This window comes from Vicia villosa, linkage group LG5 (genome assembly GCF_029867415.1).
Source record: "Vicia villosa cultivar HV-30 ecotype Madison, WI linkage group LG5, Vvil1.0, whole genome shotgun sequence".
Taxonomy (NCBI): domain Eukaryota; kingdom Viridiplantae; phylum Streptophyta; class Magnoliopsida; order Fabales; family Fabaceae; genus Vicia; species Vicia villosa.
Genome location: NC_081184.1, coordinates 149,629,531 through 149,646,410, shown reverse-complemented (window position 1 = coordinate 149,646,410; position 16,880 = coordinate 149,629,531). Strand labels below are relative to the sequence as shown.

Below are 16,880 nucleotides of genomic sequence, written 5' to 3'. Positions count from 1 at the left end.
CCCTCTTCCTTTCACGTTTCCACCCCTTTTCTTTCTTCTTTCTCCATTCAGATTTTTAGCATATGAGAATAATGGTATAGATAACCAAACAAGTACTTAAATTTCTCATACAAGTGGAATTGTCCCTTACACCCTTCAACTAAGTGTAAACTACAAGTTTGCCATATAGTTACTTCCTAACCAAATAATTAACCATTATTTCTATACTTAATTAATTTGGGATGTTACATTTATTATATTAATATGAAAACATTAATTATATTGATCTTAATAGACAAGGGTCAAGTTACTGTGCATAGAGAATAATCTATGCACCATGCATAGAATAATCTCTGCCCTTGGATCAACATTTTAATCTAAAGGTGAATATTAGGCATATATAACATTTTCTAAAAAGGAAACCTAATCTCATTCTCTCGCTCTCACGATTTTGGGGCTTCGGATTCTCTCTCGCCGCCACCACCACCATCGCACTCTCTCTCTCTCGCCGCCACCACCAGCATCGCACTCACTCTCTCTCGCCGCCACCACCAGCATCACACTCTCTCTCTCGCCGCCACCACCAGCATCGCACTCTCTCTCTCTCGCCGCCAACACCACCATCGCACTCTCTCTCTCGCCGACACCACCACCATCGCACTCTCTCTCTCTCGCCGCCACCACCATCGCAGCACCTTCAACATCATCATCTAGGTAAGATTAAATCTTTCTTCCGATTAGGTCGCGATTTTGTTTCAATTTGTGTTTTAGTTACTACGATTAGGTCAGATTAGGTCACGATTTTGCTATATTTGAGTAATATGTATGAAATAGAGTAATATGTATTGAGTAATGAGTGGTCTACTATGAGCACTATATGTCACTTGCTGAGTTATTACTAGACTGATTTGAGTAATATGTATGAAATAGAGTAATATGTATTGAGTAATGAGTGCTCTACTATGAGCACTATATGTCACTTGCTGAGTTATTGATAGACTGATTTGAGTAATATGTATGAAATAGAGTAATATGTATTGAGTAATGAGTGGTCTACTATGAACTAGACAATTTACAAACACGGTGACAAGTTATATTCCAAGGAGTATATGCTTCTGTGGAGGAAGTTCTAAAACTCCAGTCTTCATTATTCACTTGTCTTCTTTGTTAGTGATGTTAGATTTTATTTTGTACCTCTGTGGAATTTGTTTATATCAATTATCTAAAAACTATAGTTGCATGTAATTTTTAATATTGGAGGAAAGAAATCAGCTAACTGCTGTAATAACTACTTACTTGAAAAAGAACCTTTTGGTTTTCTTTCTATAGTTTCTAGCATATAACATATTTACTATATAATGAATTTGCCTTTGTTCTGGTTCAAAGTCGATGTTTCCATTTTAAAACAGGGACACAACTCTAGGTGTGTTTTTCTTTTTAAAATTATAGGTGCTGTGCCAAGTCATTAATTCTAGTAAATATGAGTGTATGGCCTATCAGTAAGTAGATTTAAGGCAGCCAGAGCTTAATGGATCTAGTAAATATGAGTGCATGGCCTATCAGTAAGTAGATTTAATGCAGCCAGTGCTATTCAGCTCCCACAGTGATAGGGTCTAAGAATGGGTAGTATTCATTATGGAGTCAGTTAAGTTTGTAAACAATCCTGGGCAAATTATCTGCAGTTACTGTTAGTTGACTGTTGTCTTAGTTTGTCAAGGAAGAGTCTATAAGTAGAACAATCAGTATACACACTATTGTCCAGCTTCTAGACAGGCGCATTGTGAATAGAAGATTGAAATAGTATATTGAGTAGACGAGCACATCAAATATTGTTTAAGTGCTTACATTTTGTTGAATCATATTTCAGTCCCAAATTTTCTACCTCAAATGCAGCATGTCTTTAAGTTTTGATTTAAATTCGGATTAGCTATCTATTTTTCAAGTAATACTTGTTGCTGCTGATAATACTTGTTCTTCTCCCATAATACTTGTTGAGTAATATGTTGTGATAATCTTTTTTACTCAAATAATTGTGACAACTTAATAATTCATGTTGAGTTACACAATAAATTGTTGAGTTACTCAAGAAAAGTAATGACACGTGTGAAGTAATTACATATGTTTTTTTATCGTTTGACACGTGTTAGATAGTTTTATTTATGTGTCTTGTTCTCATATGTGTGTATAATCTGAAACTTTCGGAACAGAATAGCATGCTTCAAATAGATAAATTGTTAACAAATGCTTGTATATTTTTATTTTTTCTTTGTGAATCTAGAATAGCATGCTGTATTTGAATTTGAGTGAGCAATTCTACATAAGTATCTAGGATTGTAGTATGACATCTTAGTATGACATCTTATTGTAGTATGTTCTGTTCCTTGCTTATTGAGTAATATGTTGTATGGACAGATATGAGAACAAGATCTACGGCACGAATTGTTAACAATGACCATTCTGATGATTTTGTTACAATCATAGAGGAAGACGTAAATGATCGTACTGCTGCAGTTGGGACTGAAGAGGCAGAGGATGGATTTGCTGACATGAGAAATAAGAAAGGCAAAAGAACTTCATCAAATATATTGCATAGAAGTAAGTATTTGAATAATCTGTTTTTGGATTTGAGTAATTTGTTGTCAATATTTATGTTTAGAATAGTCATATCATAAGTTTTTTTGGGAGGCCCTGCCCTGTACGAGTTAGCTACAATTCAACCATGCCACCAATTAGGGGTCATATATTTAGATATAGTTTAATGGTGACAATTCTATTAGGAGCTGTGCATAGTTCAATACTGGCCAGATTTCATGAGTTCATGCTTTTAGAGAATAAAATCTGGATGTTGATTTGTTAGGATTCAAATATTGATTTATTTATTTTTTAATTTTCCTTTTCTTTTAATTCTAAAATTTACAAGCAGATGTGGCTTGTATTGGTTTTTTTAAAAGGTTTCATACTTAGTATTTTTTTTTTCTTTTCAAACTATAACCAAAAATATGGAACAAAGCTAGTAGTAATTTTTTGGATTTGAGTAATATGTTATTAATATTGAGTAATCTGTTTTTGGATTTGAGTAATATGTTATTAATATTGAGTAATCTGTTTTTGGATTTGAGTAATATGTTATTAATATTGAGTAATCTGTTTTTGGATTTGAGTAATATGTTATTAATATTGAGTAATCTGTTTTTGGATTTGATTAATACGTTATTAATATTGAGTAATCTGTTTTTGGATTTGATTAATATGTTGTTAATATTGAGTATATTCTGTTCCTTGCTTTCTGTTCTTGTTATTGAGTAATATGTTGTATGGACAGATATGAGAACAAGATCTGCGGCACGAATTGACAACAATGACCATACTGCTGCAGTTGGGACAGAAGAGGAAGACTTGAATGATCATACTGCTGCAGTTGGGACAGAAGAGGAAGAGGATGGAAGTGCTGACATGAGAAATAAGAAAGGCAAAAAAACATCATCAAGAATATTGCATAGGTGTTTTCCTAAGAAGCTGACAGAATTAGTTTTGTTGTTGAACGAGGGAAAGAAAGATCCTAGGAAGAAAGAAGACTGTATTAAGAAAGAGAAGTATATTACGGAATGTGGATTTGGTGGATTGTTAAAACTGAACATCACCATTATCCCGGGGGTATTTGTAAGTTGGATTTTAAATAACTTTGACAAACATAGGGGAATGATTGTCAATGAAAATGCAAGAATTACAGTTGGAGAAGAAGATGTGAAGAGGGTATATGATTTGCCAAGGGGTAAGAAGATAATTGATTTGGAAAAGGTTGACAAATCAAGTAAAGAAAAGGTGAAGAAATTTAAGGAGCAGCTCGGGTACATAGGGGAGACTTATGATAGTATGATCCACATACATACCAATGTTTTGTATGAAAAATTGATGAATTTTGAAATCACAAAGAACAAAGCTTGGGCAAAAGGTTTTATATTATTGGCTATCGGAACCATTCTTTGCCCTACTACTTCATACTTGATTAGTTTGAACTATGCTACAGTGTTGAGCGAAGTAAAGAAAGTTAGTAGCTAACAACTGGTGTCAACACTTAATTCAACATGCCAACGGAGGGATTAAGAAAGATGCATGTTCTGGGAAAGCAGACTTCCACTTTCTTCTAGTATGTAATCTATTAAAATATTGTTTTCATTTAATGTATCCTCTTTAAATTTTATTTAATAATCAAATTTAATATCTTCATTGTAGGTACATTTTTTAGATATGGTGCAAACAACCAAACAAAAGGAAATAGTTGAAAAAGCACCAAGTTGTGGAAATTGGGAGGATGGCAATGTGAGCATGGAGTTGAAGAAAATAAAGAAGAAGGGAGGTTTCAACAAGGTGATCATTCTTGATAAACAAGATTGTGATATTCCAGAAAGTAGTATGGCAGCAAAAGACATGGGTGATGAAGTGATGCATGACAAAATTGCTGAGACTGCAAAACGTAGTAGAGAGAAAGTGATCCAAAGAAAAGGGAAAAAGCGAAAGACACAAAATGTGGATGATGAAATGATGGAGGCTCATTTGGCTCCACAAGACTACGCATTAGAAGAGGTATATCTGAACAAAATACTCAATATTCAAATTTAGTAGTGTAATATATTAGCAGTATTGAGTATTGAGTAATGCTTAGTATACGGTCATTCATTGTTATTTGAGTATCGAGTATTGTGTACTATATGACCATTCATTGTTATTTTAATATTTAGTATTGAGTGCTACAGTTTGAGTATTGAGTATTGCATAATATATGGCTATTCATTGTTATTTTAGTATTCAGTATTACTGTTTGAGAGTACATGTTTAATATGTGGCTATACATGCTTAGTTTGAGTAATATGTGGCTATTGATTTGAGTGCTTTTATGTACATTGCAGGCTAAAAAACAAATAAAAATTTGTGATGAAAAGCTGAAGTTTTGGGCAGATTGGAAGACTTATTGGGTCAAACAGGCAGAGGAAGCTGAGTCTTCAATGAGAAAAGGAAAAGAAGTTGGAGAAAAGGAGCATCGTTCTAATACGGAAAAAGAAGTTGGAGATAAAGAGGATGCTGCACATGAGCCTAGAAATGCAAGTCCTGAATTGGTTGAGAGTGAAGACAATGATTCGGATCATGGGCTTGAAGAACAAGCTGCAAATTTAGTTGATAAAGAGGATGATGCAGAACAGCCCGGAAAAGAAGATGATGCAAATCAGCCTGAAAAAGAAAGTCAAGAGAAGCATGGTGATACAGCTGAGATGAATGATTCTGATTGGGGTCAGCCTTCTTTTAGTCTAGGATTCAGTACTCCTATATCATTGGAAGAAAGTAGAAAGTCACCATCTGATGTGGCAACATACACACTTATGGAGAACATACCACAAAATGAACAGATTCCGCTTCCAAAAAGGATCTCAGCATTGTCACAATACTTTAGATCCCCATATGTAATGCAAATGAAGAAGGCAAAATTGAGTGAGGAAGACACACAATTGGTCAACTATGCATGGACATTGGCAGAAGCAAATGGAGGAGCTATGTACGTTGATTTTTTAATTCAAGCCATTTAATATTTTTTTAACTTCAATTTTTAAATGAGATTCATTATATTTCATCTCTAATTGATAATGATTTTAACATGAAGGGAGGTATTGTTCCAAGACAAATGCAAGATGTTAGACAACCTTAACAGGGGATCCTTATTTTGTCTCAAGAAGGATTGTAAGTTAGAGGGGGATGTCATTGGAAACTATTTTAGTTTCTTGAATAAAAAAGAGATGATGAAAGGAAAGATGAAAAGGTTCATATTCCCGGTTACATATGAAGTAAGTATCACATATTGATTAGTTTTAATTAACTAAAATTTACAATATCTTCATTGTTTAAATTCCCATATTAAATGTATTTTGTTATAATTATTTGCACATAGTTTGAGCATGGCGTCAAGATCACTAGACGCAAAAAGGATCATAGAGAAGCCCATGTAGTGGCCGAGTATGCAGAAGATTTAATAAGACAGCTCAAATACATGGATTTTAATGATATAGACGTGGAAAATCCTGAATATGTAAGTACATTTTTGCTTAATATTTGTGCGAACATATTGTAAATATATTGTGCTAGGATAATATTCAATAATGTTTAATATGTTGATAGTATTGAGTAATCTGCCATACTAAGTGATACAGAAAGAATTTCTGCTATATCAAAGGTAGAATTCAGTAACTCTTTGAAAGATAGTTCATTTGAGAAAAGTTCAACGAAAGGAACTGATAATGTGTCAAATGAGATAAACACTACCAGTCATATAATACTATTTGGTCAGATCGTGCGTCCCGCTGAAAAAAGTTTCGATTATTCTGCTATTAAGGGGGCTGATTGCTGTCATTGTTGGGTTTAGAAATTAACCATTGAATTATAAAACTTACTATCAATTTTGTCTTTAAATTATCACTTACTAGATAATTAGTCTTTGAATTATATCAGTTACTGTCAAAATAGTCCTTACAAGTTAACAAAAAGACCAATTTTCCCGACTTCATTCAAAATTTGGGTTTTTTTGCCTATTCGTAAGTTTCAGGAGTTGAGACTCTATTTAAATTTGACAGCACCAACACGCGTTGGTGTCCGCTACAGACACTCTTGATTTCGTTTGATCACTTTTTTTCCTCTGATTATAATCAGAATCTGTTAGTGTTTGTTTTGTGTCTGGTATTTATGTCTATGTTGTTGCCTCATAGATTGTTGTTGTTGTTGTTGTTCATGACATATGGTTATCTCTCATGTGTATTATTTACTATTGTTACTATTGGATATAGCCTTAGACGTTGTAGGCTTTGTTTAGAGTAGTTTCTGACTCACAACTTCACGAGAGCTTTTCAACTAAACGATTATATGGGTTTTCTAATTATGGAAATTATAAGTTTAAACATGTTTATGGATATGATAAGTGAGAGAGCTTCCAAAAAAGTTGAAATGTTGATGCTGTCAAATTATACTAGAAGCTGTTGTTTAAAATAATACTTCAGATTTTTTGCTTTCTAATTCTAACATGCTCCCTGTTAAGAGTTCCATGTCGGGCAATATATGGCTTGAACATGTTCTTATATGTTGATAGTATTGATTACTCTGTTTTGATTAATTACAAGGTTAGCTATAGCAATCTGTTTTGATTAATATGTTGATAGTATTGAGTAATCTGTACTGAGTAATCTGTACTGAGTAATCTGTATTGAGTAATCTGTACTGAGTAATCTGTACTGAGTAATCTGTATTGAGTAATCTGTATTGAGTAATCTGTTTTGATAGTATTAAGTTCCATGTTGATTATTGTACTCATGATTTATTTTCATCATTACAGTGGTTTTTCCCAGTTTATTTGAAGAGTCACTATGCTGCATATGTGATTGATTTCAAAGAACAGAGGTTCGGATTTCTGAATAGTTGTGAAAGGTTCACACTTCGAAAAGAAGATGAATGGGATAACTGGGGGAAGTGGAAAGTGAGATATGGGATGGAGTTGATAAATGCTAAGAGAAATGAACCTATAGACTTTAGTCAATGGAGTTGGGAGGATGTGAAATTGCCTTTACAACATGATAGGAAATCATGCGGGCTATTTGTTCTGACATATATTGAGAAATGGGATAGCAAGCAAGCTGCAATTTGGGATTTTTTTAAGCATTGGGATATGATGACAAATGAAGAGCAAGATGATTTCATGGAGATTCAAAGAGTAAAAGTGTTGCTAGACATCTTGAAGCGTGAGGACAATGAGTTGCTTCAAAACTTGACAAAGTTAGCTCTGACATTGGCTGAAGAAGAGGCTGCATGTGCTATGGAGGATGACTTGGAGAAAGAAGCAGAGAAGAACAAAAAAAAGGTGAAGACAAAGAAGTCAGCCCCTAACTTGGGTGAAGAAGAGGAAGAATGTTCTATGGCACAAGTCCTTGAGAAAGAAGCCGGGAAGAAGACAAAAAAACCTAGGACAAAAAGGAAAAAAACTCTATATTGAATTGTGTAGTAAGAATGTTGGTTTCTAGAATTGATTAAGTTTGACTTGTATGAGCAAATTGTTTCTTTAAGCTTAAATTTAGACAAATTGTTTCTTTAAAGCTACTGTCCTGTTCCATATTGATGCAGATTCCTTTTTACGTATTTTCAAATAAAACTGCAACTTTAAATTAGTAGACTGTTTGAATCATCCGGTACATCCAATGAATAGATTCAATGACAATTAGTTTTAAAAAATTTCAATCAATGAGGTGTTTTTAAATCGATTCAAATACAATCTCAATACATATCTAGAATATTTATTCTAGAATACAAGCAAGAATTTAATGAAAACAATTTGCACTGTAATAAAAATGATAAGAGAGGAGAATAGTTATTCATTCTATGAAGTACCCTGCTCCTCTTTTGTCTGTTGTTTACTCGGCTGTTGTAATAATTCTAGGAACTATAATAGTTAGCTTTGAGTTAGTTTGCGCGTAGACAGATCAGAATAACATGATGAGAAACCACTGTGAACTTATGACTATGTTGTGTTGTGTGTGATAACAAAAATATAAAACAAAACATAACACGATACAATAAAAAATAAGGGAATGTGATTTTGTAATAATAAAATAATAATTTTGTGAGAATTGATTTTGAAATAGAGTATGATCCTCGTTTTGGGTTTGAATTGAATTTTATATCTTATTTTAAATTTAATATTTGATAGAAAAATACAAATCAAAGAAATTTAACATCATATTAACATCCTTCCATAAAACCATACAGATTTGAAAGTCTATGTATGACGCCCTACCATAAATTCATACAGATTTGTTCACACCATCCAAGGTTCAAAAACTGTGACTCATTGCAGTAATGTCCAATTGCCAGGATCATAGATCATAACCATCTTAAGGCTTATTATAATTAAATCTAAACAAACACATGAAGCCATTTATTTCAAAGGCATTCTGCATGTGCAACAGAGAGATTGAAAACACAGAAAAGAGCTATTGCATTAAGTACTTCATGTGGTTATTAAATGAGAAATAAGTTTGCCTATCCAAAGTTATTACTTTAAGCAAATTCAATAGTATGTAGCAGAAGCTAAATTGGCAATAACTAAAACAATCAAATTGTAGAATGAAATATAAAATTCTGCTTACAGTATGATGAAAATTTGAAATAGTAGACTGAAATATAATAGTCTAAAACAATGGAAAGAAATAATGAAAATCAATCAACATTGGTGATTGTTAAAGCTAATTTTGCAGCATCATCTTCTTTCTTTTGTTTCTTCCGCTGTGCGATGAATCTTTGTCTCTCCCTAGCTAACTCATAATCACTTTTGAGCCGTTTCTTAGCCCTGATTGGATTGGGTCTCTTTTTGAACTTTTTTACACTAGAATCAACTACAAGAGGATCAGCAACACTAGTATCTTTGCAAGATGCAGACCTGGAAGATGAAGGTTGACCGGAAACACCTTTAGCAACAATCAACTCTTCCGCTTGCTTCCCACATTCAATTGCAGCATTAAGAAAAAATTGGCACGCATCAGGGTCCATGCAAACACGGGTTATAATCTGAAGCATAACACCAGAAGCTTGTTGATATCTTTGTGCAAAAGTAGTATCTTGAATACCTCCAATACTGATGGGTTTTAAAGCATCAAGGGATGGACGAATTCCTTTAGTCCAACGCTTCAATATGTAGTGCTCAGGTATGGACTTCAAGGACTGGTATTGGACAGAACTCCCTAAGAAGTCTAATATCTTGAAAACATGGCGACATAAGAATCCCCGGTTCTCGAACATCCGACAGGTACAAGTAAAAATCTTGTTCCCAATATCTACCGTAACAACCCTCTCATCAAGTCGCAAAGGATCTTGATCATTAGGAAGAAGGTTTTCTGGAACTTCTTCGACCGACATATAAACATTCGCAGCGGCATCATTATCAAAATCCATCTCATCGGCATCACGAACAAGTTGAATTGTGAACACTTTGAAAACTCTATTAGAAATTGAACTTCTTGACATGTCCTCCTCATAATAATATTTGAAAGAAAGATCATATTGCTTGTGAATGAATGCAAACGATGCTGGAGTATACTTGGCGACAACGGACCTCATGAGTTGGCTGTTGGGATAATTGTTTCTTGGCCTAGTATTAGCAGCCTTGAAATCACAATCAGCATGATTATCTCGCATTTTCTCAACCATAACATTGAAATGGATAAAGAATTGCACAAGTGAGTGGTCTGGCTGAAGAAAGTGGCGAAGAAAGGCATTGAACGACTCGCTTAACTGTGTGGTCTTCAAACCGGCAGTGAAGTGTGATTTCACCCAAGCAGAAGACCATTGAGTACGATTACGATGAATCTGGACAAGCCAAGTAAATTCAGAAGTGGCTTTACCACCAAAACAATTTTGAAGCATCTTATTCCAATTGAAGTCAAACTCTGCCTCATCATCAACATTCGAAACCAAGTGATGTAGTTCGTCAAGAAATGCACCATTGCAACGAGAGCCTAAGTTGGACTTTGCATTCTCCCCCATGTGCCAAGAACACAAGCCATGGAAGACATCGGGGAAGATGTTTGGAACTGACTTCATCAAAGCAGAAGCTTGGTCTGTATAAATTGTAATGGGTTTCTTATTTTTCATGCACTTCAGGAAAGTGGTAAACAACCAATCAAAACTTGCTGAAGTCTCATCGTATAGCAGGGCACAACCAAATAATACACTCTTACGGTGGTTGTCAAATCCAAGGAACGGAGCTGGTATGTGTGACAAAAACATATAATGAAAAAGTTAAAACAATTGATGATATCAATCTAAAAGCAGTGTCATACCTAAAACAAAGGATGTTATCAATATATCTTTATACTAATATACCATGATGTAATAATAAATATGGTAGAGAAAATATATCAACGCACTGATAAATACAAAATAAAATGGAAGCTTGATATAATAGTAGTGAAATGAATAGAACACATACCTAATGGGCGATACTCCGTATTTGTTCGATAAGTAGTGTCGAAACTGATGAGATCACCAAATAATTCATAGTCTTGCTGCATGATTGCATCTGACCAGAAAATACTAGCTATGTTCTCTTCAGAATCTACTTGGATATCATAATAAAATGACGGGTTCCTCAAAGCTTCGTTTCTAAGATATTCTTGGATAATAGTTGCATCACCAATGACCATTTCCTTTTGTCGAACAGTGGTGAGAAAGTTCTTTAAATCTTGGAAGCAATACCCAAGGTTCTTTGAACCACCAGCTATTTGACGCATAACTTGAAAGGAGGATCTTACAGACATGCCTGATTTTGAATTTATTATAGCAAGTTGTTTTTGAGGCTCACTAATCTCTCGAGCCGATCTCAAGTAATGTGAATGCTCGGGTTTATGGAGAGGGTGGTTATGAGTAACATTCCATTTGTATATGTGATAACCTTTAACATTGGAATCATACTTCAACGAAATACTAGCTGGGCAACCAGTCCTTTCCTCGGGAAGTTCTTTCTCTTTATGATATTCAATGAGAACAGGAGTATCCGAGTTTGTCTTGTTCTTAGGATCCGCCCGACTTCCGTGCTTGAAACCATGCTTGTTACAAACATAACGGATATATTGCACAATGTCCGTTTTTTTGTTACGAGAATCATAGAAGGAATGCAAATTTCTTCTCACGCTAAATCCCTTTTCATGAGCGTATTTAGCATAGAAATCCTTGATTGATGAAAGCTCGTGGAAGACAAAATGTTGCCACGATTCATTATTTTCATCGGAGATTGAACCAACATCTTGAGTGACATTTGTGGAAGACGATATCTCATCCATTAGCAACACAACCTACATAATACAAATTACAACTTTATTAATAAGACAGATAGATATGCATATTCAATATTACACAGTCAAGGTTATTCTATCAAAATATATTGCACATTACTCATGGAATCCTAACATTACTCAACCATATTTACAACATAATTACAATCAGTTCTATTGAAATTCAACACTAAGGGTAATGTAAATCCCCTGTTCATATGCAAGCACGGTTAGTTCAATTGGAGAAAAGCTTTACAACATAATTGTGCAGCCCAAACTCATGGTTTACAACATAATTCTACGGCCAGTAACATAATATTCATTTATTGTTCATAGAAAAATTACAAAGAAAATCCTTCTATAAGACACACTATAATACACACATTCAGTTAATCAAACACTTTGTGTGATACCCTTCTAACCAAATTTCACAGAAATAAGCAGAACAAAGATGATAGGTGAGATAGGGAGAGCAAGTCTGACTCACCGATGGCGGAGCGGAGCTGTGACCGAAAGAGAGGGAGTTTCAACGGTGTGTCTGTGGTGATGCTGCAGAGCAATTCTCGGTGTTGTCACGTTTCGAAATTTCGACAGCCTTGTACTTTTTCACTTCGTTCACCTTATCCGATATACATTAGGCAAGGTTATTATATCAAAATATATCGAACATTACTCATAGAAGTATGCAAGGTTATTCTATCAAAATATACATTACTCATGGAATCGTAACACTACTCAACCATAGTACATACATTACTCAATGAATTCTTGAATTAGGTAAAACAATCAGTTCTATAGAAATCCAGAAATTGAAGTGTGAATCATCTAAAATTAAATTTAACAAGTTTAAAATTCAATACCTATGATTTCGTGGATGAAAGTGAGCTGTGAGAAATCACCGGAATGAATTATTGATGGCGGCGAAGAAAGGCGACGATGATTAGGTGTTGGGAAGGAAGCATGGCAACAGTGGTGATGTGTTGAGAAGGAAGGATGAAGACGGTGGTGATCGGCGGAGATTGGCGGTGGCGACGGTGCAGGCGGTGGCTACGGTGCAGGCGGTGGCGACGGTGCAGCGGTGGCGACGGTGGTGAATTGAGAAGAAAATGATGTCTGAGTCGTTGAATTGAGAACGAACAAATCACGAAAACGTTTTTTTTTTCTGTTTTTAGTAAATATATATATGGTGATTTGTAGCCATTAGATGGAAATATTGATCTAAGGGCTTAGGTTAACTTATGCACCATGCATAAATAAATGTTTATGCATATTAGCAGCTGCCAGCTTGAATGGCCTAAAAATATCCTTTATAGTTTCTAGTTTAATCTTTTCAATTAAATAAAAAATCTAATATTTTTTCTTTTAAAAAATATCTGATCTTAGGTTATAATAACATGTTGGGGCCCAAACACCAATTATGCTGGGTAGATAATCATCTAAAGAAATCAATTAGGACTAAAAAGAACATATCACTAAATTAAATAGATACGTTAAAAGAAATCAATTAGAACTAAAAATAACATATCACTAAATTAAATAAATACGTTAAAACCACATATGTTTATTCCCATAAACTGATTTGCTAGTATTTTCTTTGCTTAATTTTTGCTATTCTATTTCATGCGCAATTATACTTGATACGTTTTATTTAATTTTAGCCATAATTATTCTACTATTCTTTGTCTATAAATATAACTTTTTTTCAATACTGCTTTAATTAATATATATTGGCACAACTGCTAAAGTATTAAAATAATTTGAAGATGGCTAGAATAAGATTTTTACCTCTTGCTACCACTATTCTTGTTGTCATATTGATCCTCGGTGAGTATATTTTCTTGTTCAATACAAATAAATAAAATATTTTAGAACATATTAGTTATTATTTTTCCAAATTTGAATCAGGATGCGAAAAAGCAATGGGTGAGGCTATGGAAATTGATGGTGCAGTGAAGTGTTGTTATGACAATCACATAGGAAGATGCATTCCAGGTGTAGACGATGATCGGTGTAATCAGCTTTGCAGTAACAATTGTTACAAAGGAGGTCGTTGCAAAATTGTTGGAAATAAAGCACCAAATCATTTTTGTCATTGTTTTTGCTGATTATTTGTTATTACTATCATTCTAAATTATTATTGCTAGCACTAAGGTTACACTAATCTAACCATATTTGTATGATTTGAAATAAGAATACTATATCTTGATTTTGACAATACAAGATGTTATGTTTTTTAGTTTTAAATTTCTTATTAAGTTTTTTTTCCTCATAAGAAGAAAAAATATATTTGTGTCTTTTATGTTAGGTTAATTATTTAATTAGAGATCGGCGTCATTAATTATTAAGTTGAATTAATATAAATAATGGTAAATTTTATTGTTAAATATTGAAAATCATTTGATTGTGTTTTTTTATTGAGTTTTGATGACACTCATTCTATTATCTTTGAGGTATATTGTTTAATTAATATTTACTTTTTTAAATTTTACTAAAGAGAGAACAAAGAGTCCTCTATTTGCTTCAAATGAGGAGGAAGGGAAGAGATGAGGGGAGAGATTTTAAATATAATTTTATATATTTGATATGATATTCAAATGTAAAAAATTGATACATATATTTTTTGGAATAAAATTTCTAATATTGAATATATTTGATTCAGATTAAATTCTCCGATACAAATTAAACTATATACTAATAATAACTTTTAAATCATGATGAATCGTTTAACAAAACAAATATATAAAATAACTTATTATTAAAATTAATGATTTAAAATTTTCAATAAAATGTATAAAAAAATACGAATGATTTAAAATTTGATATAAAAGAAAATATGATAGGATAAATAACAAAATTAAAAAAAATGAATATAAATAAACATAACAATTATTAAAAAAGTAAAATAATTATTATTTATATTAAGTACAAAAATCTGAATGTTGATAACAATTATAATAAATTATTGTAAGCAATAAAAAAAATCACATAGAAGAAAAACACTAACACGAAAGAAAATAAATAATTTTGAAATAATAAAATTAAACCGATTATATTTTAGTAAATATAATTATTTTTAAAATATCAAAACTTATATCCCCTCCCTTCAAAATCCCCCTCTAATATAGTGGACAAATCTTTTTTTTTTCTTCGTAGAAACCGAATATCTTTTTTCGTTCTACTTCACATATTAATCTGTCTATTAAATTGCAATAAGTTGTGAAGCTCTCTAATTGGAGAATTTAACATAGGAGACTAATTCCCAAAGTCCAATAGAATTGTACTGGATGACAAAATTCTTTTTAAAAAATATTTAAGTGTCTAAGATCAAAATAAAACTCAAAACCTCTAATTAAATTTAAAGAGATCTCTTACCATCTTGCTTTTGTTTTGTTACTTTTATATATTTGGGTTTAAATGCATTGTTCCCTTTATTTTAGTTTTTTTATTTCGCTATTCTAAAATTTAGTTTTTTAATCCTTATTTAATCAATATTAAGATTTTTTTTTTACAATTTTGTAAATATAACATATTTATTTATTACATGATCTTTAGGGTGTTTGTGGTGCATTTTGAATCGGTTTTAAAGAAAAAAAATCACCCGATTCAAAAATAGATTTACTCGCGGTTTGGTTTTGGATGATATATTAAAAAAAGTTTTAGAATATCCAAAATACAAAATATATTTTTTTAGTATTATTATAAAAATATTAATAAATAATATATTTAATATAATGTATAACATATAACGTATTAGGTTAATATTACAAAATGAGAAAGACAATCGTGATTGAAACAAATAAATAATTAAAATAAATTAAATAAATTAAACTAATAAATATTAATTAAAAATACGTATGATTGAATAATAAATTAACACAATTTATCATACTAATAAAAATAAATAACTATAAAAATATATACATTAAATTCGGTTCGGTTTGGATCAATTTGAAAAAAAATCAATCTGAGCGGGGAGATTGCTTCTTGCCGTTTCTATGAATTGGACCAACGCTTATATTAATATGAAAAAAATTAATTATATTGATCTTAATAGACAAGCTTGAATGGCCTAAAAATATCCTTTATAGTTTCTAGTTTAATCTTTTCAATTAAATAAAAAATCTAATATTTTTTATTTTAAAAAATATCTGATCTTAGGTTATAATAACATGTTGGGGCCCAAACACCAATTATGCTGGGTAGATAATCATCTAAAGAAATCAATTAGAACTAAAAAGAACATATCACTAAATTAAATAGATACGTTACAAGAAATCAATTAGAACTAAAAATAACATATCACTAAATTAAATAAATACGTTAAAACCACATATGTTTATTCCCATAAACTGATTTGCTAGTATTTTCTTTGCCTAATTTTTGCTATTCTATTTCATGCGCAATTATACTTGATACGTTTTATTCAATTTTACCCATAATTATTCTACTATTCTTTGTCTATAAATATAACTTTTTCTCAATACTGTATTTAATCAATATATTTGCACAACTGCTAAACTATTAAAATAATTTGAAGATGGCTAGAATAAGATTTTCACCTCTTGCTACCACTATTCTTGTTGTCATATTGATCCTCGGTGAGTATATTTTCTTGTTCAATACAAATATATAAAATATTTTAGAACATATTAGTTATTATTTTTCCAAATTTGAATCAGGATGCGAAAAAGCAATGGGTGAGGCTATGGAAATTGATGGTGCAGTGAAGTGTTGTTATGACAATCACATAGGAAGATGCATTCCAGGTGTAGACGATGATCGGTGTAATCAGCTTTGCAGTAACTATTGTTACAAAGGAGGTCGTTGCAAAATTGTTGGAAATAAAGCACCAAATCATTTTTGTCATTGTTTTTGCTGATTATTGATTATTACTATCATTCTAAATTATTATTGCTAGCACTAAGGTTACACTAATCTAACCATATTTGTATGATTTGAAATAAGAATACTATGACTTCGTTTGACCCAACTTTTTTATGTCTTAAAAGTTACTTTAAAGTTAAACTTAAAAATAAGAGCTTTTAAAAT

The 16,880-nt window shown here is 32.1% G+C and overlaps 2 protein-coding genes across 2 annotated transcripts; one reads left to right on the top strand and one right to left on the bottom strand.

The window, feature by feature from the left end:
- Nucleotides 1–4,059: 4,059 nt before the first annotated feature.
- LOC131605725 (uncharacterized) lies at nucleotides 4,060–8,002 on the top strand. The gene is made up of 6 exons (XM_058878048.1): nucleotides 4,060–4,126; nucleotides 4,213–4,563; nucleotides 4,887–5,527; nucleotides 5,633–5,813; nucleotides 5,918–6,055; nucleotides 7,349–8,002. Exons 2-6 carry the CDS (start codon nucleotides 4,228–4,230, stop codon nucleotides 8,000–8,002), a joined length of 1,950 nt encoding a protein of 649 aa, XP_058734031.1. The 5' UTR covers nucleotides 4,060–4,126; nucleotides 4,213–4,227.
- Nucleotides 8,003–9,222: 1,220 nt separating this feature from the next.
- On the bottom strand, nucleotides 9,223–12,864 carry LOC131605724 (protein FAR1-RELATED SEQUENCE 5-like). The gene is made up of 4 exons (XM_058878047.1): nucleotides 12,692–12,864; nucleotides 12,319–12,450; nucleotides 10,991–11,852; nucleotides 9,223–10,766 (listed from the first exon to the last, which is right to left on the bottom strand). Exons 3-4 carry the CDS (start codon nucleotides 11,838–11,840, stop codon nucleotides 9,223–9,225), a joined length of 2,394 nt encoding a protein of 797 aa, XP_058734030.1. The 5' UTR covers nucleotides 11,841–11,852; nucleotides 12,319–12,450; nucleotides 12,692–12,864.
- Nucleotides 12,865–16,880: the final 4,016 nt, after the last annotated feature.

Excerpts from the sequence above, each read along its gene's own strand:
- LOC131605725 (XM_058878048.1), top strand. The coding sequence starts at position 4,228 with ATGGTGCAAACAACCAAACAAAAGGAAATAGTTGAAAAAGCACCAAGT. Across the intron at positions 4,564-4,886 it reads AAGACTACGCATTAGAAGAG|GCTAAAAAACAAATAAAAAT; the intron begins GTATATCTGAAC and ends TGTACATTGCAG. Across the intron at positions 6,056-7,348 it reads ACGTGGAAAATCCTGAATAT|TGGTTTTTCCCAGTTTATTT; the intron begins GTAAGTACATTT and ends TCATCATTACAG.
- LOC131605724 (XM_058878047.1), bottom strand. The coding sequence starts at position 11,840 with ATGGATGAGATATCGTCTTCCACAAATGTCACTCAAGATGTTGGTTCA. Across the intron at positions 10,767-10,990 it reads TACGGAGTATCGCCCATTAG|CTCCGTTCCTTGGATTTGAC; the intron begins GTATGTGTTCTA and ends CACACATACCAG.